Source organism: Aethina tumida, chromosome 1, assembly GCF_024364675.1.
Source record: "Aethina tumida isolate Nest 87 chromosome 1, icAetTumi1.1, whole genome shotgun sequence".
In the NCBI taxonomy this organism is placed as follows: Eukaryota; Metazoa; Arthropoda; class Insecta; order Coleoptera; family Nitidulidae; genus Aethina; species Aethina tumida.
In genome coordinates this window covers 43,685,631-43,708,312 of record NC_065435.1, presented here as the reverse complement: position 1 = coordinate 43,708,312, position 22,682 = coordinate 43,685,631, and the positions used below count along the sequence as shown (strand labels likewise).

General features: G+C 34.5%; 3 protein-coding genes across 7 annotated transcripts; 2 read left to right on the top strand and 1 right to left on the bottom strand.

Annotated features, from left to right (window-relative positions):
• The first annotated feature begins 146 nt into the window (after positions 1–146).
• LOC109604726 (uncharacterized) lies at positions 147–3,033 on the top strand. Of its 4 annotated transcripts, XM_049966786.1 has the most exons (9): positions 147–163; positions 218–380; positions 433–468; positions 1,506–1,538; positions 1,678–1,731; positions 1,784–1,834; positions 1,888–1,944; positions 1,998–2,107; positions 2,166–3,033. In XM_049966786.1, the coding sequence occupies exons 2-9, from the start codon at positions 365–367 to the stop codon at positions 2,865–2,867; spliced, it is 1,059 nt and encodes a 352-aa protein (XP_049822743.1). In that variant the 5' UTR covers positions 147–163; positions 218–364; the 3' UTR covers positions 2,868–3,033. The 4 variants fall into 4 exon arrangements, with proteins under 4 accessions (XP_049822743.1, XP_049822745.1, XP_049822748.1 ...); XM_049966788.1 differs by lacking the exon at positions 147–163 and having other exon boundaries at positions 178–377; XM_049966791.1 differs by lacking the exon at positions 147–163 and having other exon boundaries at positions 178–380; positions 1,793–1,834.
• On the top strand, positions 2,970–4,569 carry LOC109604733 (uncharacterized). Of its 2 annotated transcripts, XM_049966797.1 has the most exons (6): positions 2,970–3,060; positions 3,123–3,176; positions 3,401–3,448; positions 3,515–3,532; positions 3,590–3,708; positions 3,767–4,569. In XM_049966797.1, the coding sequence occupies exons 2-6, from the start codon at positions 3,143–3,145 to the stop codon at positions 4,430–4,432; spliced, it is 885 nt and encodes a 294-aa protein (XP_049822754.1). In that variant the 5' UTR covers positions 2,970–3,060; positions 3,123–3,142; the 3' UTR covers positions 4,433–4,569. The 2 variants fall into 2 exon arrangements, with proteins under 2 accessions (XP_049822754.1, XP_049822757.1); XM_049966800.1 differs by lacking the exon at positions 3,515–3,532 and having other exon boundaries at positions 3,032–3,176.
• Positions 4,570–6,094: 1,525 nt separating this feature from the next.
• LOC109605082 (ras-responsive element-binding protein 1) lies at positions 6,095–19,671 on the bottom strand. The gene is made up of 4 exons (XM_020021652.2): positions 19,478–19,671; positions 12,993–13,070; positions 8,619–11,955; positions 6,095–8,561 (listed from the first exon to the last, which is right to left on the bottom strand). Exons 2-4 carry the CDS (start codon positions 13,054–13,056, stop codon positions 7,376–7,378), a joined length of 4,587 nt encoding a protein of 1,528 aa, XP_019877211.2. The 5' UTR covers positions 13,057–13,070; positions 19,478–19,671; the 3' UTR covers positions 6,095–7,375.
• Between the last annotated feature and the right edge of the window lie 3,011 nt (positions 19,672–22,682).

Here is a 22,682-nt window from a genome sequence, read left to right as displayed (position 1 = left end):
TATTTATTTGTTGTGTTAAACGTATGATACATCATAAAACAGTATTAAAATTAAAAAATTATACATCTACTAAGATTAAATTTCTAATTGTCGATTTAAAATAAATCTAATAACACTGTTGGTTGAAGAAGTTTGAGGTGGTGGGGGTTTTGGCGGTTAAACCGTAATTGTTTGTGTTGGCTGTGCCCGCAAGTTTTCTATGCGCAGGTTTTTTTAGTTTTCTGTGAAAGACCGGTGAAATTGGTACCACTTCCAAACAATTCCTGGCAAACAACGAGAGAAGCCGTTGTCGGTCAGTTCGTCTGCTCACAACAACTCCTTTTTTGCAATTTCCACATTAGAATCGGTGGTTGAAGTAGTAGCAATGGAGACTAGAAGTGGTAAACTATCTTTATCTTATTGTATTTTAAGTAATTTAAATAATATTTTCAGGAAATGCCAGGCGTCCACCTCAGGAGCCAAAAGCTGGTAAGCATCTATGAATCTTTTTGGGAATGTAACTGACTGATTGAATTGTGTGAAAATGAGAATTATTACTTATATTTTGCTAAAAATTAGATATCATACCTTTCGTATTCCTGTCATGTCATGTCATGTCATGTCACTAATGCTTCGGTTATTCTTATGTATTGTACATACTTAATTAGCATGGAGAAGATTTTGTAAGAACTGATATAGAACAAATCCATCCATGTCTAATCGATTACATGGTAGACACAAAGATTTCATTTCGGTTAGCCCCAATTGACAGTTCGTCTCATTACTGTCTGGCTTTAGAATGATCATTATAGACCTTAACATGTGCCACATATGGATATGGTTTAATACTATATCCATGTCAAATTGGTTGCTTGGTAGACACAAAAATTTCAATTCGCTTAAACCCAATTGACAGTGTGTCACTTTACTGTCTGGCTTCACAATGATCATTATAGACCTTAACATGTGCTACGTATGGATATGGTTTACTACTATATCCATGTCTAATTGGTTACATGGTAGACACAAGAATTTCAATTTGCTTAGACCTAATTGACAATTTGTCACTTTACTGTCTGGCTTTGTAATGATCATTATAGACTATCATATGCTACATATGAAAATGTTTTATTACTATGTATTTATTTATTGTTAATAGATAACATTCTTGTAGAAATTGTCATATAATTTCTACTAATCAATCTGTCATTTTATTCAGTAACTTACTTGTCATGTTCAGTAGCTAGAAGATAATAGCTCTTGTTTCTTGCCTGCCTCATAAATGCCAATGTCTATTCTGATGCTAAGTATTTTGAATACAAAATACTTAGAATTATCAACTTGGTTCTCATAAAATACTCTTTCTTACCAGTAAATTTGTCTAAATATAAACATGTCAGTTGTACAATTTACTTCATAAGTAGTAATGAAAGTTCAAACTATTCAAATGAGCTTGTAAATATTATTACATTATATTGGTGTTTTAAGCATATTAATTACAGAACTTTTGTGTTTCTGTGTTTCAGATGGCAAGGATCAAGATATTGACAATCCCTTTGGTGAGAAAAAAAAATTACTTTTATTTACTATTTTTAGATTTAGTTTATAATACCAAATGTTACTTGTTTACGTCTTGCAATATATTGATAACTCTTAATCTATTATTAAGAGGTATTACATTACAATAAGTTATTACAGAACTACGTGGGGATGGATCAATAGCATTACGTCCTTTAAAATTCTTCTCAGGAAGTATGTATAGTATGTTTAATTTATTTAATAATATAATATTGCTATATTTTAGAAAATTCAGAAGGAAAGAAGTCCACCAATAAAAACAAATCAGCAAATAAAGGTAATATAATTAATATGTTACTATGTAATATCTAAAGATAAAAACATTTTTAGAAAATAGAGTTGAAAAGGGTAGTGCCTCAAAAAAGAAGACTGAAACTAAATCTAAAGGTAACTTATGAATTTATAGTGTATAGTTAATATTACTAAATTAATTATTTTAGAATGTCCACCCGTGAAAAGAGGCAGGATTGATTCAAATGTCTGTAGAAATTTATTTAACAATCCAGAAGTGGGAGCCACTAAAATACCTCAAGTTGAGGAGAAGAAAGAAGTAAAATCAAATTAATTTATTTAACATATATGTTTTATTCTGAAAAATGTATTTGTAGCTTCTAAAAAGGCCAGGGCAGTTGGTGCCATCAATGGTGAAAGCAAGTACTTCATCTCAACCGGCAGTTCATCCTTTATTCCAATACGTTCCAGCTAAACCAGGTACCCCCTTGGTAGATAGATTCAATGTAAGAAAGGATCGTGACTCTGTAAGCTCGACCAGGTCATCAGTAACTGATAACGAATTCTTAAAATGGGAGGCCCATTTCAAGAGTCCCGCACCGAAACCCAAAGAACCAGCTGCTGAAACAGCTGGAAAAACGTACGAGGAGCGTTTAGAAGAGATTATCTCGATCATTGAGACTGACGAGCAAGAGTTTGCCAAGTATCAGGAGACACACAAACAACACATGACCATGATCGTCGATATAATAAACATTTTAAAGAAGAGCGCATCCGAGAATGTGAAGGCGCCGAAAGAAGACGCTGGTGTTCCAGACAACGTGTTCGAACCTGTAACTGCGGATAAACCCGACTTGCGCAAGTCATTATTCGTAAAATTGATGAATTCTAAATTTGAGGAACCACATACTGAACCGCCACGTTTAAAGGTTCCTGAAGAGCCTAAAACAGTTGACAAAGGAGAAAAGCAACTGGTACATGTTGATGAATCCGGTGCTTTCACCGTTACTGTCAACGAATTGATGTTTTTTCAAAATATCGCTTCAAAATTGCTGACACAAGCACAAGATGCTGAGTAAAGTAGTCCATTACTCTCTTGCGTACGACTGTTCTTAATGTTAATTAATTTTAATTTAGAGTTACATGTTTATTTTTTTACGTTCATATTTTGTTTTTTATGTTTTTGATCCAAAGATTTTTTTATGTTTTTTGTTTATATAAAAATAAATTGAATAATTTATACAATTGATGTTTCACTTATATCTTTAAGTGGTAAGTATTAATATAATGAATTACAAAAATTGCATTTTGATGTTTGCGTGTAACTTTTGTAGCAAATTCCATCTGGTCATTCATGTGGATTCAACACTTCACACAGGTTAAAGAAGGTAATGTTTTGTTTACATATATAACCACTTATTACCTATATTATTGCATGATAACTGTGGAGTTTACTTCATAAGTTTTAATAACAGATTAATGGTAACTTGGCGGTGTGAACTTTCGAATAATAATTATCGAATGATTCGTAAATACTAAAATATTAATTCACTTTGCGGTTTTAATGAAATATTTAGTTGTTTAATTGTATAATAATACTTGAATGTTTTAGGAAAATCTGAAGAAAGGAAAACTAATAAAAACACTTCTGGAAATAAAGGTAATATAATTAATACGTTTATTTGTACTATATATATATGAAAACATTTTATTAATCCTTTTTTAGAAAATAAAGTCAAGGAAGGTACTGTATCAAAATGAAAACTGATAATTTATACTACCAAATTAATTTTTTTTTTAGACCACCTACCCTTGAAAAAAAGAAGAGTTGACCCACAATTCTGTAAAAATTTATTCAATAATGCAGAAGGTCCAGAAGTGAGAACTACTAGAGCATCTCAGGCCGCGGATAAGAAAGAGGTAGTCTAACATTAATTTGATTAACTCACATGTTCAATTCTTAAAAATGTGTTTGCAGCTTGCCAAAAAGAATGAGTCAGAACCAACAATAATTGGACCAAGCGCTCCACCTCAGGTTCTACCTACGCCACTTTTCCTACCGGATCCAGTCAGATCAGCAAGTGTGCATGCGATGGATGCCCCTTTCAAAATGAATTGCGAGCCTGTCAGCCCGATCATACCACCGATGAACGATAACGAGTTCCTAAATTGGGATGGCGACTTCAAGAATATGTCGCTGAAGCCCAAAGAGCCGCCCGCTGAAACTATTGGACAAACGTTCGAAGAGCGTATGGAGGAAATTAGGTCCATCATTGAGACTGATGAGCAAGATTTTGCCAAATATAAGGAGTCACGCAAGCAACACATGGCCATGATTGGTGACATAATAGACAACTTAAAGAAAGCTTCAGGTGAGAAGGTAAAAGCGGCGGAAGAAAGCCCGGTCACTGCTAATGTTCCATATAACATGTTGGAAAATCATATAACCGCGGATTCTTGGGAATTACGAAAGCCATTATTCACAGTAAGTGAGGAGCCAAGTGCTCAACCACCAGTTGGTGAGGAGCCTAAAATCGAAGAAGTGCAGGTGGTGGCTGTTACTGTGGACGAATTAGTGTTTCTCCAGGATATCGCATCGCGCTTGTTGACTCAAGTGCAAGATTTTGAGCAAACTATTTCATAACTTTTTTGTATGTTTGTTTTGGCAGGAATCGTTTATGTTGTTGTAATTTAGTTACATTGTTTTTTACAATCATACTTTTGATACGAAGAGTCTTTGTATTATTTGTTCATAAAAAAATAAATTGAATAATTTATTCATTTAATGTTTCATTTATATATTTTAAGTTGTAAATTTGAAATTAATGAATTATAAAAATTGCATTTTGATATCTGCGTGAAATTTTTGTTGCATATTACATCTGTTAATGCATCCACACAGGTTAAAGGAGGTAATGTTTTGTTTAAGTGGTCATTTACTATAATAACTTATTAAGTTTGTACTGCATAATAATTGTGGATTTCACTCCGTAAGTTTTAATAAAAAATATTAGTGGAAACTTGGCGGAATAAAAAGTATTGAGTAATGTGAAGGACATGTATAATGGTAACTGTCTTTAGGTTTTTGATTGTATAAAATAAAGACTATATAATTATTTAGTGAAAACCAGATGAAAACAATTCAGTCAACTAATAAGAATACATAATATAATTAAATATATAGAAATAGTGTTAGTTTCTAGAAAATAGAATTGAAAAGGAGAATATTCCGAAAACGAAAATTGAACCTACATATAACTTATGAATTATCAAATTAATTTTTTTACAGTACCACAATGAAAAGATGCAAATTTTAAAGATATCGATACTCGATGTCTGTAAAATTTTATTCAATAATCTAAATTTTGTCAAACATGAGGAGTCACTCAACACTGCTGCTATTGTACTTAAAAATTTAAAGAAATCTGTACATGAGAATTTGAAAGCAACGAGAGGACACCTAGATGGCGTAGTTGCTAATGTTACAGATAACCTGTTCGAACCTGTAGCCGTTGATAAATGCAACAATAGTGTTCAATCTGAGGAGCTTAAAGTATTTAACACGGAAGAAATACAAGTGGTGACTGTTGATCAAGCGAAAGAAGATGAATTAATGTTTCTCCAAGTGCAAAACCCGGAGTAAGCGGTTTCATAATTTTTTGAAGTTTCTTTTAACAGAAGTTATTATTATTTAGAGTTACCTATTTATTTTTTTATGTTCCTATTTTATTTCTTTTATGTTTTTGATCCAAAGTTTTTAATATACAGTCAAATTTCTATCTATAAGTCGAACCAAGGCGAAAATTATGTGTAATTTTTCCTTAATTCGATTTTTTTTTTTGAAAATCATGATTCCATTTATCGAATTTCTACTGTATATTGTTTATATAAAAATAAATTGAATACTGATACTGAATTGGAAAATGATAATGAAAGGGAAACGACATCCCTGAACTTTAATAGCATTTTTATGGGAAATAAATACAAGTGGACTAAAACCTCTCAGTTCGAAAATAGGAGTTTTTTTTTCAAAAAAGTTAATTTTTTATACATTGTTTTGTCAATTTTCGAGATTCACCCGTTTCCTTTATTAGTTATTTTTATTGTGGCCAAATAATTGAAGATATTGTTTTCTATTATTTTCTAATTCAGCATTATAACAAATGTTTATACTTACCACATACATACAGTGTTTACTTTACGTAAACAGTGCAATCTTTCCATTTTGTTCAAGTAATTAATTCTCCCACTTAAAATACTTATAAAACTGACTGCCCCATATAAAGGAAAAATTAATACAACCAAAGAGCATTAATAATGATTTATTGAAATAATCAAGTATTTGAATAAATACAATTTTAAATGTTTCATCGATGTTCCACATGATAAAACTTGAATACAATAAAAATTTATATATTCTACATAAATATGGCATACAAATTATTTTTAAAATAATAAGAGAAGAAAATGACATTAAACCGCATTATAACAACCTGGACAACATTTTTAAATACTACAAATAGTTTTTTTCACTCATTGCTTTGAAATTGCTAAATTTTGCTTTTGCAGATACAACTGGTCTAGTAACGCAGTCATATCTTAAGCTCTAAGTACATTTTTAAGACACAGCGTGAATGTGGGAATACCATACTAAAAATATTACGAAGGTGCAAATAACAAATAAAAAAACGTGCAATCCTACACTTTAGTATAAATAGAACAATTCAAAATTAGAGCTGAGGGTATACAAGTCGTCTAATTTCAAAACTTGTACTATAAAAACACCTTATAAATATAAAATGCTACAAAATCTCACTGCATTTCTACTAAAATACCACACTGCACAAACTTTTAAACTATAAATTAATTTCTATTCAGACACACTCAGTGCTTCATGAATATATGTAACTTTAAATTCCACCGTTCTAAATTAATTTTGATTTTTAAATAGTTTATAACCACTTTAAACTTAAAATTACTATATGTTACATCTAAACGAGATATGTACAGATTAATGTGGAAATTTAAACTTACATAAGTGTAAACATATTCCTAAATATATATGTATGTATATATATATTTATATTGCTTAAACTTACAATATACCTAAAGGCAATTTTAAGACACTCTTCTTTAAACATAAGGCAAATAGTACGTTAACGACTTAGAGTACATAATAAGCTAGTTATTATGTGGAGACGATTTTCAAAAGTGATTTATAAAATCAATTTCAAAATCTCTTTAACTTACTTTTTGGTTTTCTAGACCGTATTATAATTTGTTATGTACAAATTTTATTAAAAAATAAAAACATTATTAAATAATTATAATACAATTGTAACTAGTCTATACTCATTTCAAAAAATTTTCTACAATTTTGCATCTCAAATGCTGGATAAACCTGACTAGATTTGGAATGTCATAGATTTACTTTAAATCAGAAACAATGTACAAAATATACATTCGAAAAAAATAAAAATAAAAAATACCTCTTTAAATTAAAAACTAAGCAACAATTCGAACAATTAAATATATTTTAACAACAAAAACTCTTACCCCCATCTTAAACTTAAAATAATGCTAATAATTATTCTTTAACCCCCCCATTTTTAACTCCCAATAACTTGGCTGCATCGTCGGCGGACGCGCCCAAAACTTTATCAATTATCGATCTATCCCTAATCCCCAATAAATTACTAATCAAATCACCGCTTTCGTTACAATCAGACTCGTCAGTTTTTAAAATAGGAATATTTTCATCACCTTGCATAAAACCATCATATCCCGGAGACGCATTGATGTCTTCGTCTGTGTTGATGTCGTTCTCGTAACTGTTATTTTCCCCATCGGATTTGATGCTGTGCTTCTTCCTATGACGAAGCATGCTGTGCTTCAACGTAAAACGTCTCTTGCAAATGTCACAGCTGAACGGCCTTTCACCTGTGTGGGTGCGCATATGCCTCCGCAGGTCTTCGGCAGACCAAAATCTGCGCATGCAAAAGGCGCAAATCACTTTCCTGTTGGAGTAGTCGGGAAATTTGCCTCTGATTTCGCTCTCTTCGTCGTCGTGGTGAGAGGCGTCGTCAGGGGTGGTTGCATTCGGATCCAAAGCGTTCTTAGACATGAGAAGATCGTATTCGGAGGCGTGCTTCAACTTGATGTGGTCCAGACATTCTTGACGTTCGCTGAATGAGCCCTCGCACAAATGGCATTTGAATGGCAGATCTGAATTCGGGACTTGGCCCGATGAGATATTGTCGCTTGTCATCGGGATTTTACTGAATGAAAGCTGATTTTCCCAGTCGTTCTTTTCGTTGTGTGTCATTTTCTCGTCCTCGGAACTTCCGGCCTCGTAACCCTGAGCTTTTATGTCGTCTCCTTGGGCATTGGTGGAATGTTTGCAACTAATGTGTTTCTTCAAGTTGGAATATGTAGAGAAAGTGCTGCTGGGACAGTTTGAACACTTAAATGGTCTTTCAGGAACGTTTCTCATCAAACAGTTGGAATTGTTGTTGTTGAAGTTCTCGTTAGAAACAGCGGTTGTAGCATTTCCATGTTTTCTCAACATGTGACGATCGCAGTTTGATTTGGTGGTGAACAGTAATGTACAGTAGTTGCACTTGAAAGGCTTCTGACCTGTGTGTGTTAAGATGTGACGTCTCAATGATGAGGTCCATGGGAATTTTCGGCTGCAGTATGGACAGCACACTCTGTTAGGTGCCAACGAATAGGCAGACTTTTTCTTAACGGGAATTGTTGTATCAGACTCAGATCTAGAAAAAAAAAATCATTTAGAAAAAAGTTTTGCTTACATTTTAAACTGAACTTACTTATTTTCATCTGTCCCAGAAATGTTTCCCTCGCTGGTGCTTCCACTGGCAACTAGACCATCTTCATCTTCTTCAGAACCAACGCCAACTTCAGCATCTTCACCATCTCTCTTAAAATATTCCTTGAATTGTTGCTGAGACGCATTATCCAACAGTCTGGAAACTGGGACAAGATCTTCTTCGGATCTCATCTTCTCATTCTTACACTTTGCCTTGAGTTCTTTGAGCGTTTCCTCCAGTATTTTACTTTTAGAAAACTCATTTCTTTGGTTATCTTCAGTCTTAATTTCTGGTTTTTCTTCAATCTCATCAATGACTAGACCACAGTCATCATCTTCATCTCTCTTGATCTCTTGTTTAACACGTTGTTGTGCCAGTATGGCGTACTTGAGTTTTTCACTTATGGGTTCTTTGGCTTCTTCGTATTCCAGATTTTTTGGAATTTCATAATTTGGTATGCTCAAATCACAATAATTCGGTTTCAGTGATAACCCTTGAGATTTACGGCCGGGATTACCGACGCTCCCTTTCTGACGTTGAGCCCAGAATTGAGGATGCTGCTGTTTGATGTGTCTCTCCATATTTGAACGTAAAGTAAATCTGGCAGAGCAATGTTCACAGGTAAACGGTCTTTCAGTTCTGTATCTTCTTTGTTTCTGTTTCGGCATTAAAACTCCATTTTTAATTACCATTTTCACCGAGTTAGGTGACTGCATAATTTCAGACTTGGCTTGAGGAATAGGACTCTGCATTTTCATTAAGCCATCAGTAAAACTGGTATCAATATTAAGTGGCTTCAAATCATCTGATTTTTTCGGAGTTGAAAAGTTGTCCATTTTTACCTCTGACTTATTTTCACCCACTTTATATCCATTGAACACATTGATGGGGTTTCTTAAAACTTGTTGCATGTTTTGCAAAGTTTTGTAATCGTTGATCATGGTCCCGCCACACATCTGCAACCTCATTTTATTCTGCAAATCTTCTGAGTTGGGTGTTAATGGCGATGGGATTGATGAAAATAGCAGAGGACTTAGAGGATAACTCCAGTTGGGAAAACCTGTGAAGCTATTACGGTAGAACTGAGCTAATTGAGAAGCTTGGTAAAGGGCAGCTGGATGATTTTTCAATAACTGGAATTCGTTAATGTTAAAAGGAGCAAGTTGTGGAGATTTCTTAGTCAAATCTTGGGGAGACTCGTTGTCTTCCTCTCGTTGCATTTCCTCAATACGCTTTTGGTCGTCATCCATTGTTTTCTTGCTAAGATCAATAGGTTGATCCTCATCTTCATTGTATTCGTCTTCGGACTGGCTGTCATAGGATTGATTGTTGTCTTTTAGTGCATCAAGACTTTTCACTTGAATCTTGGACATGTTTTGTGGAATGTCATGAATATTCTTTGGAAAATTAAATGGTTGTTGTAGAATTCTGTGCTCTTGCAAAGACCTCAAATTTTCATTGCAAATAATCTCGTTGATGTTTTGCTTGAAAGGCGGAAGAAGAGAATAATTGGGCTTTGGAAGATTAAGCTCTGATTTCATGTCGGGCAAAGTTTTCAAAGACTCGGGGATTTTTGGAGTTGAGCAATGTAGCTTTTCAGGAGTCAAATCACCGCCATCTGTTGAAGAACTGAAGTTCATTCTTTTGGAATCATCCTTAGCTGCCAGTTTGTTTAGATCTTCGTTGGTTGGATCTTCAGATGGATGATATATTATGGATTTCTTGACTTCTTCTCTGGTGGTTTTCGAATGACGATTTCTCAAATGTCTTTCACAATTAGCTTTCGTGGTAAAAGCATAATTGCACAAAGAACATTCGTATGGGCGATCACCGTTGTGTGTCCTCATATGCCTAATAAGCGCAGCTTTATCAATAGACGAATGTGGACACATATTGCAGTGGTAGGTCCCATTATTGTTTCCATTAAGATGCGCTCTATTATGCCCCTTCAATGCCCGCAAGTTTGGGAACACAGAGGTGCACAATCTGCACGGAAACTCACCACGAAGTTTCATCTTTCTAAATTCCACAGCAAATTGATCTTGTGTTTCTTCCTCCTCGGTCTTCATGTCGGTTGACATGTCTAAGTGTGTCTTTGGCGTATTCAATCGCATTTCATTTTGCTTATTTTGCAGTTGTTGAAGATTAATGTTAGACAAAATGGACTGAATGTCAGCCAAATCTTTAGGATGATCGGCTATTGCTTTGACAATCTGTTCACGAAGTTTATGTTGAATATGGTTTGGAGGGTGAATCTTCTCCGGGGAGTTGTCCTGAAGGTTCAGTCTGGAGAAAAATTCCATGCGCTTGATTTCTGTCTCGGAAATGGGGGCTTTGGATAAGTCCAAACCGTTTGTAATGTTCGTTGCTCCACATTCCTTTTCGTGAATTTCGAGGGAATTCGAACAGGGAAATGCTCGTGCACATTTCTTGCACTGGAATTTTAAGCCACCGGAAACCTTGTGTAAACTTTTTTCGCACATATCACGAGCGATGATAGGGAACTTCTGACTCGAAAAGTCGACGAATGTGATATCTCCGAAGCCAATAACAGGCGTCTTCTTAAGACTGTTTTCATGCGCCACAATCTTGTGGGTCATCAACTGCTTGTTATTGGAAAAGACTTGGCTACACTGGTTGCACCTTGCAGGATAATCGGGATGATTGTCCTCAAGATGCATTTCCAAGTTGGTGGTGGTGTTGAAGTCAGACCTGTCACATACCGGACATTTGAACAAATGTGGCATTTCTGTGTCGCTACGCGGTCTCTTATTGTTGTCCTCGAGAAGAGATTCCAACTTCCTCTTGTTGTTCTTTTCGATCTTGTTGTTGTTGTATTCGGTACTCTTGGAACTGCTGACGTTGCTATCAGTGCTGCCGTCACTCTCATAGTTCTCCGGCTTGTTGGAGTGTGTACGCATATGTCTATGCATGTTACCGTTGGTGGTGAACGTGTCGCCGCAGTACTTGCAGTGGAACGGACGTTCGCCGCTGTGCACCAGCACGTGCCTGTCCAAGCTGGAACTGGAGCTCAACACCTTCTGACAGATCCTGCAGGTGAAACCCTTCTCGTTGTCTTGCAGCTCCACCTCGTTGTTGTGGGAACGTATGTGCAAGGTGAACTCGTGCTGCGAGGTCAGCATTGTCTCGCAAATTGGGCACACGTACTTCCTTTCGGGACTGCTGCAGTCGCTCCTGTTGTCGCTGTCGCAATTCTCCGAGTTGGCGGTGTGGTCTATGGTCGTGTTGGTGGTCGAGAAGATACCGGAATCACTTCTTGTGCTTTGGTTGTGGAATTTTTCTTTGGCGAGGTGGTTTGGTTTGGTCACTTCCATGTCTGTAACAAGAAGACGAACAAATTTAGGCTGATGTTGGAACAAGAAAGGTGCCAATTGTTTGGCAACATTCACAATCACGTTTATTGTAAGCAATCGAATCTATATCACAGGAAGTACAAATTAATTAGGTTGCGAAATAATTTTTGGTGTATGAATGATTGCCTTCACCAATTTTATCCTTGACCTTTCGTTTTCCACAAAATTACAACTCGAATAAATAAATAATGTTTGTTGTGTGAGCGAGAAAAATATCGGTGAGGAAATGTTCATTCAAATAACACAAATTTATCTTTAATCTATTAATAGTTTGCTCACACAGTTCGTGCATAATATGTTATCTTAAAGGTTGTTAATCTGGGAATTCTTATTTGAAAGGAAGCGAAACCTGTGAACGTGGTTTTCAGTTCGGAATATCTGTGGTCCATAATCAAAGAGACCGGTTTCCTTTTCCTCCCGGTTTTCTGCTGTTTCCACAGTAGCAGACAGATGTTATTTGTTTATCATCGTTTTGTTCTAAAACAGATTTGTCGATTTGCACACTACTTCCTTGACAACAGCAAGAGAAGCCGCGCTATCATTTTGATACATACAAAAATGGCAATCGTAACAATTTTAATTATGAAAACAAACGATGCGGGTTACATGTACCTCATGTAAATCGTTAATGATAAAGATAACGCACGACACGTCTTTGTCGCTTGCCTATAGAAAACATTGGTAAACATCACATCAATTTACTTGACCCAAATCATGTGGTGGGTATTGTTTTTTTTAGAGGTCTTACCCAACACTGCCATGGAAAATCATTAACATATCGGCACCGCTACTGGGAAACAATCATTTGGGGAAAATTTGCTGATACGTTACATCACCAATTGCAGTGTGCAACGTGAATGGCATTTTTTAGATAGCTTATCGTCGAAACACAGTTTTACTTTTACGATTCCATTTCCTTGGGCAGATGCCGCGCCGAGAAAAACCCGATTGCGCCACTACGAACGGTGATTTGGTCAAAAAATAGAAAAAACATCCTTACCTAAACTGTTGTCAGGTGGCGGAGAGCCTTGCGAATTCTGTGGCACGAAAACGACGCCTTGCATTGCGAAGTCACGTTCTGGAAAAAATAAAAGAAACGGACGTGTTAAATCGATCGAAATCATTTGATTCCCACTCACACACACACACACACATGCACATACATAGGAGAAAGGGGGCAAACAGAAATGCGTTCATTCCCGGAAGTGTATCGCTTTACCCAGATGCAGCGTTTTTAATCAAAAACCAGTACAAATAGAGGCGCGAGCCGAAAGATTAGATGTTATTTGACGATGCAATATTGGGTGATAAAATACGGGAAAGGTGATTTGAATATCTGACAGATACAGCATATGCTCGGATCACCTGCCCCGTTTCAAAAGCGGGCAACACACCTGCTCCGCCGGCGTGTGCTGGACCCTTTTTTTTTAACGCCGATCGAAACACAAATCACTCTTGGAACACCCGCCGTCCGCCGGAGAAAAATACGTTACACGTTAATGATAAGGGACGGTTTTTTCGAGGGGGTTTTTTCCGTGGCGCGGGCGCAATTACCGGGTGCCGAAGTCCGGCAATTAGTTTCTGGCAAATCAAAATAAATACGGTAAATTGGCGTTCATGGCCGCAACGGGGCAAATTGGAAATGATAAATCTCCTTATCAGTGTTGAATTTAAATAAAAGATGTCACCTAAGTATAGATGTATGTTTTTCGAGTAGTTAACATGGGAATTACGTAGACAGCATCAATGTTGTTGAGATTACTAATAAATATGGCGTTGCAATTACACATAATTGAAATCTTTTGTACCTCGACAGATATAATTAATTTAAATAGAAGTAATAATAACTATTAACAAATGACGTATATTTACTAGCGCGTTATAATTTCACGTGTGTTTAGTGCCACTTAAATTGTTTGTTGTACCTTTATCTGTTTCAATTATCTCATCATTTCGCATGAATCAATTCAATTAGCGGTGTTAAGGAACTTCATTACTCACCACCATTATAAATGCATCTTGAAATTGATATTATTTGTGTTTAAATTAAAAACAAATTACAATATTATCGAGCCGAAACGCACCGAATTTCCCAGAAGTGCATTCAATATTGGTGCATAATATAATATAATATAATAATATTTCAATGTTATCTCACGCCATATAAACTATAGGTATTATTGCACTCTATCAGCACCGCACTAGTTTATCATTTCTTTGAAAATCGCAGGTACTTGACATTTTATCTTGAGCATTTCTCCCGGGTTTTAAAACAACCGTTTTATCAAAATAGGAACTGCACCAGCGAAAAAATTATGCAATCTGATAAACACTTATTTAATTAATAGATTTGGTTGTTTACCGCCTCAGATAAGTCTCGAGAGAGAGATGCGTCGAATTAAAAACGTGCCCGGGTCGATGGATGATGCGTCTACATTAGTCACAATTTATTGAACCACGTCTTGAGCAAATAAGCGCCTGCCTTTGTTTGAAATAAATATTAAATAGTGCGCGAGATAAAAGATTATGAATTAGGAAGTGTTCCTATTCCAGGAACGAAGATTTATTAAGCAAATAAATCGTGTTGTTACTCTTGTAGTCGGACGAAATTTAACGTCAATTTTAAAATCGAATCACCCCATTCATAGTTGTCTGGTGTTTACATTTACTACTGCAGATAAACAGATTTTATTAGATATGTTTTTTTTAGTTTTAATCTGCACTACACGATTTTATTTCTGGGTATTTGATAAGTCCGATTTTATATCGGTAAGTTTCTCAACACGTAACACATATTGAGGAAGATAATCGAAAAATTGGACGACAAAGTTGGCATTATATTTGTCGATACAGTTCATATATTAGAAAATATTTTAGATTTCCTATAATTACATAAATATAAAGTTCTAGGTATGCCATTATACTAAGGAGACTAACATGTACGCTTTCTTATTTTAAAAGATAAAATACAGCGCTGCTCAACAGACCAAAAATTTCCATGAAATAGTAATTGATTCGACTACTAATAAATGTGTATTGTTTTGCATTTTAGCTTTAATCGCCTTATTTATAGCAGTTATTAGAAGAAACTATAATAATGACATCTTGTGTTGCGTTCCAACGTGCGGCGACTTGTTGAAAGTGAATTTCACGAGGTAGATTATTTTGTTTTGATCGTCGGTAAAGGACCAACATTTTACATATAATTTTATCAATTATATGTCAACAATAATAATATAATTGTATGTTGATCTTTGCATCCGGTCGTCGAGATACAAGTCACAATCTGTTGAGAAATGTGTGTAGAAAACCCGTCATAGCTGAACATTTAGTCTATCGGGTCTTGAACAAAGGAGCAGTGTTGCAGAAACTGGCCCGCATTATATACATAGTCGTTGCAAAACAGTTTGATAATTATAGATATTTTTGACAATTTCAAAACGTCGAGTACTCGCCTCGTGTCACGGTATGTTAAGTACGCTCATCTTAATTATAAAATCAAAAGTGCCCGGTTTCCCAACATCAACAACGAAAGAGAGTGTGTGTTATTACATGATTCCGTCACACAGACTTGAAAACTCCAAAGTGTGTGTGTGTTTTTGTTATGAAAGACGGACAACTCGTCAGTATTGCCAAGTTTGCGTGACCAAACGCAGCCTCTAATAACGAAATCTCCCTCCTGGAATACTTTATCTCCACCAAGCGGAACTAAAAAGATCGACTTTTCAATAACAACACACACACACACACAAACAACAGTGTGCTCAACCAAAAGTACATTGTTCAGTTTATTTAACCGACGAAACAAAGAAACTGCCGCCACTCAACTCGAGGCGACAGAGTGGCCAAAGAAAAAGCCAAAGTAATGGCGCAATCCGCCACAGGATAAAATCCCGCAGTGGCTGCCCGTGTGTGTGTGTGTGTGTGTGCAGGCCCGCGTGCAGGAAAACGGGGGGCTGGCGGGGTGGCGAACGCCAGGTGTCTGTATGTGATATGTAACCATGGCGATGCAGGTACAGACTCAGCAGATCAATACAGGTGGCGCCGCCATCTTTTCGGCCCCCGGTTGCTCTCCCGAGATCGCCGCGTGGCCTCTTGAAACAGACCCGACCCGGCGGCACACCCACACCCGCGCGGCGGCGGCGTCCCGCCAGGATCACTTCCCCCTGCCGCTGCGGCGGCGGCGGTGGCGGGGACGAGGCGGATTCCGTGCGGAGATTGTGGATTCGGGCGGCGGGAAACACGCCCCTTTCGGGGATAGGCGCGTCGCCGGTTTTAGCCGGCGAATTTTCGACGGATGGGGTGCAGAATTTCGCCCTTGTATGATACTATGTGGCAGAATCGACCATTACTTACAACTATTGAAGTTATTTTTCAATTTGTCAATATAACTATTAAATAACTGTCACTGTCCAATGGATATTGTCAAAAGAGCCATTTTTATTAGCCAATTTTAAGGGCCTCTAGCTCTTTTACCATTAAGGCTACAAAAATTTTATTAACATTACTATTGTAGCATCGAAAGTAGAGGAATTTGAGGTAGTTAAAGTTACTCTCTAATTTGTCTATACAACAATATAACTGTCAATGGTGATAAACATATAAAAAAAATCCCACATTTGAAGTCTATTCTATTATTAGTTTTTTTAACACTTTCTTTATATATCCACTTTTACACCAGTAAGTTGGTGGCAGCATATTTGAACACCCTGTGCAAAGTTTTATTGAAAAATTGTAGCTTCAAACGCAGAGGCAGTTAAAATTGACCAATAGGACTTCGTATTTGGACAATGTTCAAAAGACAGTGGTAATAGAGGCTTCGTTTTCAAATTTGAGATTTTTGTGAAGTGAAACAAACAACATAACTATTAAATAACTGTCGATGGTGATAAGTATGTTGACAGTTACACTGTTCTCTAATTTGAAGCAAAGCCTACTTTACCGTTGCCCACTGGACATTGTCCAAAGTCTGATTCCTATTGGATAAGTGTTATTCTTATTTTTTTTTTTTTTAGACTTTTGTATGAGGAATCAAATTGTAAGCGTAGCCGAACACCTTGTATATCATTTGAAGTGCCTTGTTATCTATTATCTCATCTGTAATCTGGATGTGTTTATTTATTATTGACTTTTCCGCCGGTCAATTGAATCAATCTTCGCTATTTTCCAATTAAAACTATTTTTAAGTGGTACCACAAGTAGAATATATCTGAAAGTTTATGGCAAAAGATTATAGTTATTGTTGTGTAGGAAGGAACATTGTTCTGGATTTATTTTATGACATATCCCAATTATTTTGATTACAATTTATTATAAATGAAAAAAAATAAATCATTTAAAATTTTGGTTTATCGCTTCAATTTTAATAAAAATAATTTTTTACAACAACCACACGACCGAACAATAGTTTTACAAACAAGTTCGTCAATTCGAATTAGTATAACTCTAAGAATGACAAAGGCGATAAGTTTCCATAAAGAGCACAGCTAAGTATGTTACGTACGTGTACCCATTATCAATTATCATTTCTCAAAGGACAGCCGGAACGTAAATGTGACCTAATTAATTTATTTAAATAAATAATTTAAACTCCAATTTAAACGATTGTTCGTATGTCCCACATTTCGATTTTATGCGCCGTTTTAGGGTGAGACACCGCCGATATAAATATTAAAGCAAATAATATCATATTTATTCAAGTCTTTTACACAAAATTTAAATAATTAACAATGTGATTTGGTTGTATAAACATCGATTTACATTCGACGGGATTTTAAAATGCGAAAAATTGTTGATATTTTGTAAGATGGTGCCTCGAAATTTACATGCGAATTGACGTCTCGATTGAAAATTAGTGTTAATTATTTCGACACGAAAACAATTTTATTGATACAAAACGACTAACGGTCGACCGTAAAATCGCCAAAATCGTCAGATACACGTAATTATTTCCTCCCCCGCTGCGTAATAATCATATCGATATTGATTTTATCCCCCTTCTATTAAGTCCAGGTGGTTAGACCTGACTTTCATCACTCCCCAGTACAACATTTTTTATTTTCGGGGCTGAATTGCGAAGTCGCCTTCTCAATGGCGGCTCAATAAACTAATCGAAAATGATAAATGGGACGCTTTTGTGGCGAAGATGAGGTTGATCGTACAATGGAGGCGTTGGTACACATTATTAAACGGTGTATCGGGGTTGTTTGGAACGTGGCCCATTCACGTATTAATCACCGTTATTATTGGGGCCTCCGAATTAACCAAATAAATCGTTTAAGTGCCACAACAAACAAGGGAACAATGGGAAACGTCTAAATTTTAGCATTTTTTTTTTTTTTTTTTTGAAAATATATATTCATGGGGGCACTGGATGTTTAATAATTAATTGTGCACCAACAAAATATCCGGCAATCGACGCAGTCATCGGAATCAAAGAGAAATTTCGTTTTTTACTTATGTATTTGTGGAAATATTTCAATAATTCCATAAAATTAATTATTTAAACAATATTTTTAAATTTTTTTCATTTTTAAGATTAAGTTATAATTTTTATTGCCAAAATAATTAATTAATAAACTAAAATGATGATTAAAAATGAATATAACCAATTAGACAGAAATTTTCGAGGCAATTAAGGCTGATTGGAGACAACAACAAGAAGTTTTTTATAAATATTTTTTTACAAAAGTGCAGACAACACGAGTGCATCTAAAATCCTGAAAACGACCAATTTAATGTGGACGATACACATAAATAATTCATAATTTAACAGCAATCCAAATAAATTAATTAGCTCTTACATAAAATCGGAATATAATCCGTAATTAAAACGGACCAATTACCACCCGCTCGGTAAGGCGCATGGTGCAACAATTTTTCAACAACAAAAAAAAAAAAATACATAAAAATGATTTAATAAATGGGGAGTGTGCATGTCTTAATAAAATTAATGCCCATTACTTATTAAGGACGCATTTGCCTGGATATGGTCGCCCATTTCCTAGAAAGCTTTTAGTAATGTTTACCCCGTTCCTTTAAGTACACGTAAATCAGGCAGGATATTACAGATACGAACATGACAACGAGACAAGGGCCCGGTTGCCATGGATATTTGGACGTAAACAGAAAACCCGGGGATACATTTAATGATGGGGGAGGCGACCACTGCCATTGAACATTTTCGTTTTTATCATTTTTTTACTCATTATCGGCGTGCCCCGATCAAACAACAATTTTCCTCTCCACGATCCCGCTCCCGGTTTTTCCTGCCGTTCCGTCACGTCCGCGAATCGATAACGCGCGGGATAGAACGTTTTTTCCCAAATTTTTTCCGCCCGCCGCCGAAAAACCGGCGCGGCGTTTCCAGATGAATCTTTGAAAAAAAGATGCGGGGCCGATTTTTTGCGACGATCTCGTCGCGTGTTTATGCGAGAGCGGAGTTGGGGATCCGGCACCGACAAGACGGGGAAGAAAACCACCTACCTCGAACGAGATGAGAGATAATCCATAATTCTTCGGCGACTCCCAAATGGCTCGGTCCGAATGCGGTCGCAGAACAAATCAAAGAACAACACACAATAATATAATATAAAAGGCGTTACACAAATTACGGTCGTACGGACGTCCACTGAATAATACTAAGTGCAAAGTTATCGAAGGTGGCGAAAGCTCGCAGAGAACTGAACGGGGAAAGATACACTCTCACAAGACGTGCAACACCGAATGAGTTAAAAAGATCATGTTGCTTGGGTCTCTCGGTGCTGTGATGGGACTCGAAGCCGATTGGCCGGCCGAGACAAGTGGGGATACAGGTGAGATGCAAGGTGCGACCGAGAGGAAACGATCGCGCGGCACGCACGCACGACAGAGACGGCCTCCGAATTTAACTGCTGTCTTTTCCACACAGACCCTATCTCCGTGGTAGGCCGGTTTATGTAATACGCGTTTCGCCGCTCGTTACTGCCGCACGATTTTCGATGGACAATTGGCAAATTACTGACTACGGGCCCCCGATCAATTTAATTGTGCTCGTTTTATTATTATTATTTTTTTTTTGCTTCTCTCATTATTGACGAACACTTACTAAAAGTGAGTGTTAATGAACGACTTTATTAGTCGGGACGATTCGGATGTACAGTGGGGAACAGAAGCGAGGGAAAAAAATGAGCAAAAAACACAACTGAGTGTTGATCTTTTGATCATCGATATACGGGGTGTCCCAAATACAAAGAAATTGATAGAAGCGATTAGATCTCAATTTTTCTAAAATATTCGACTTCTGGACGAAATATATCTTAATATTCGAAATAAATATATATTTCAAATGAAATAAAAAATTGAATATACTCACAAAATATTGAAATAAAATAAACCTTCTTAAAAATATATATTTTATAACGTAATAAATTTTCTTTGCCTCAGCTATAACAATATTTCTGATAAATTTGGAGGTATATAATATTAGATATCCATTTTCTTAGGTTTGGTGAGCCACCAAAAACGACCATTAACGAAAGTATTATTGACGTATCTTAAACATTGATATTTTGTTCAAAAATTTGTAATTACATGTCACATTTTTTACGTCAGTGTGTGGTGAATAAAATATTTGGCTTTTAAAAACATAAATAAAATAATTATCGGCTACACCTTCTTTGTTTAATAGATAACAATATTAAATATCTCGAATTGGCCAGATCTTAACTCGAGATAATTTAATATTTCTAAAAATACAGTAACAAACAAAAACAAGGAATTCAATTTAATATCATCAAAAATATTAATTAATAAATTAATTTTGGTGTCTTTTTATTTCTCTATTAATAAAAATGTATGTATCTATTTCTTTATTTAATAATGAGAATAAAACTAGACAATAGGATAAAATGAATTGTTCATATATCGGTACTATATCGTCATTTTAAACGTCAAATTAAATGCGTATCATAAATTTAAACTGTTTTACGACTAATAATTTTAATAAAAACTTAATAAAGATAATTATGCATTACTCACAATTTTTTATTGTATTTTATAAAATATTTTAATATAAATAATATTATCTGTTTAAATAATTTAATTACTTGATATATATTTATTATAAAAGATCTGAATACACTACTAATAATTTAATAAATAATACAGAGTTATTTTAAGATTTAATAAAATAATTAAATTTACATTTTATTTTGTTTGTAAAATATTATAAACTTGTTTAAATTGAGTAAATAATACTGAGATATTTATTTAGGATTTAATAAGTAAATTTATGTTTATACATGTTTCTATAATTAACAAAACAAATTTAATTTAGCTAATCATTTATAACCTTAAATATTTACATGTATTAGTGTCTTTTTTAATGACAATATAATAAATAAATTTTAATATTTATTTATATTATTTATCTACTTATTAAAAATAGAAAACAAAATATTAAAGAAAGTATAGATAATATTGAAATATTGTGTTTTCATACTTTTGATCAACTATCATCAATGCATGTTTTTTCATGTACTTAGGTACCCATTATATTAACATATAATTTAATTCAATTTGGCACCAAACATATGAATTAAATAAGAATAATATAGCAATTTATTTTGGTGTTTTACGTTCCAAAAAATAAAAAAAAATCATACATTAATTTCCTTGTTTAATAATGACCTTAAAATAAGAAGAAAATCTGAGAAATTAATAATTATATTCACCAATGCTTTTTCAAGATGTTTTGTTAAAAAAATAATTATGCACTATTGACATTTTATTGCGTGTTCGGGGTAGAATTTTAATAGTTTTAATTTAATTTAAATCAACAAGTGTTTATTTATTATAAAATACATATATGTAATTATATACTATTAATAATTTAATATATAATAATGGTTGATATATTTTTAATCAGTTATCAATTAGATTTACACATAATTTACCATATTTTTTTATATTTGACTTAACAAAACAAATTTAAACTACCTAACCATATAAAAAACTTAAATACTCACATTTGTTAATGTTTATTGTAATTACAATATAATAATTATATTTTTAGATTAATTAATATATAAATTTATTAATTATTTAAACTGAGTTATAATTATTCTAACTTCTAACAAGCGTTTTGAATTAATTAACTGTTGCACCATTTACAATTATAACAGTTTAAATCATTTTTATATGAGATGAACACACAATTAAATTGAGCCACAACTGAAATATATTAAAAATCTGTTCACCACAAATTATTCAAATTTTAAATATTATTGAAAAACTGTTGCACATCTAAACCTCTAACAGTTAAAAAATTGTTTGCTTATTTTTATATAAAACAAAAAATTGCTAACATTTAACTGCTCTTTACAGAAATTCCAATTTCTGTTCTCGTTTGAACTAGCTAAATATTAAATTATTTGTTATTATCTAGGTTCTCAAATTACAAAAACAAATATTAACTAATATTTAATTATATATTTACATTTATTTTATATAAAATAAATTCTTAATTTATTTTTAGTTCTACGGAGACGAATATTTGAAAGTGATTTTAATTGATTTTAAACGGTACTTAATGATAGAAAATTAAAGAAACCATTTTTAGGATTTCCCTTTTAAACATCACACCGCTCCGGTATTTCCCAAAAGCGTCGTCAATCGATTACAATAAATAAATCGACCAACATCCTCCAAC

Bases quoted from the DNA above. Each gene is read 5' to 3' on its own strand.
- LOC109605082 (XM_020021652.2), bottom strand. From the start codon at position 13,056: ATGCAAGGCGTCGTTTTCGTGCCACAGAATTCGCAAGGCTCTCCGCCA. The intron at 11,956-12,992 runs GTAAGGATGTTT...TTCTTGTTACAG, and splicing joins GCCACCTGACAACAGTTTAG to ACATGGAAGTGACCAAACCA. The intron at 8,562-8,618 runs GTAAGTTCAGTT...TTTTTTTTCTAG, and splicing joins TCTGGGACAGATGAAAATAA to ATCTGAGTCTGATACAACAA.
- LOC109604733 (XM_049966797.1), top strand. From the start codon at position 3,143: ATGTGGATTCAACACTTCACACAGGTTAAAGAAG. The intron at 3,177-3,400 runs GTAATGTTTTGT...TGAATGTTTTAG, and splicing joins CTTCACACAGGTTAAAGAAG to GAAAATCTGAAGAAAGGAAA. The intron at 3,709-3,766 runs GTAGTCTAACAT...ATGTGTTTGCAG, and splicing joins AGGCCGCGGATAAGAAAGAG to CTTGCCAAAAAGAATGAGTC.
- LOC109604726 (XM_049966786.1), top strand. The intron at 1,732-1,783 runs GTATGTATAGTA...GCTATATTTTAG, and splicing joins TTTAAAATTCTTCTCAGGAA to AAAATTCAGAAGGAAAGAAG. The intron at 1,835-1,887 runs GTAATATAATTA...AAACATTTTTAG, and splicing joins AAACAAATCAGCAAATAAAG to AAAATAGAGTTGAAAAGGGT.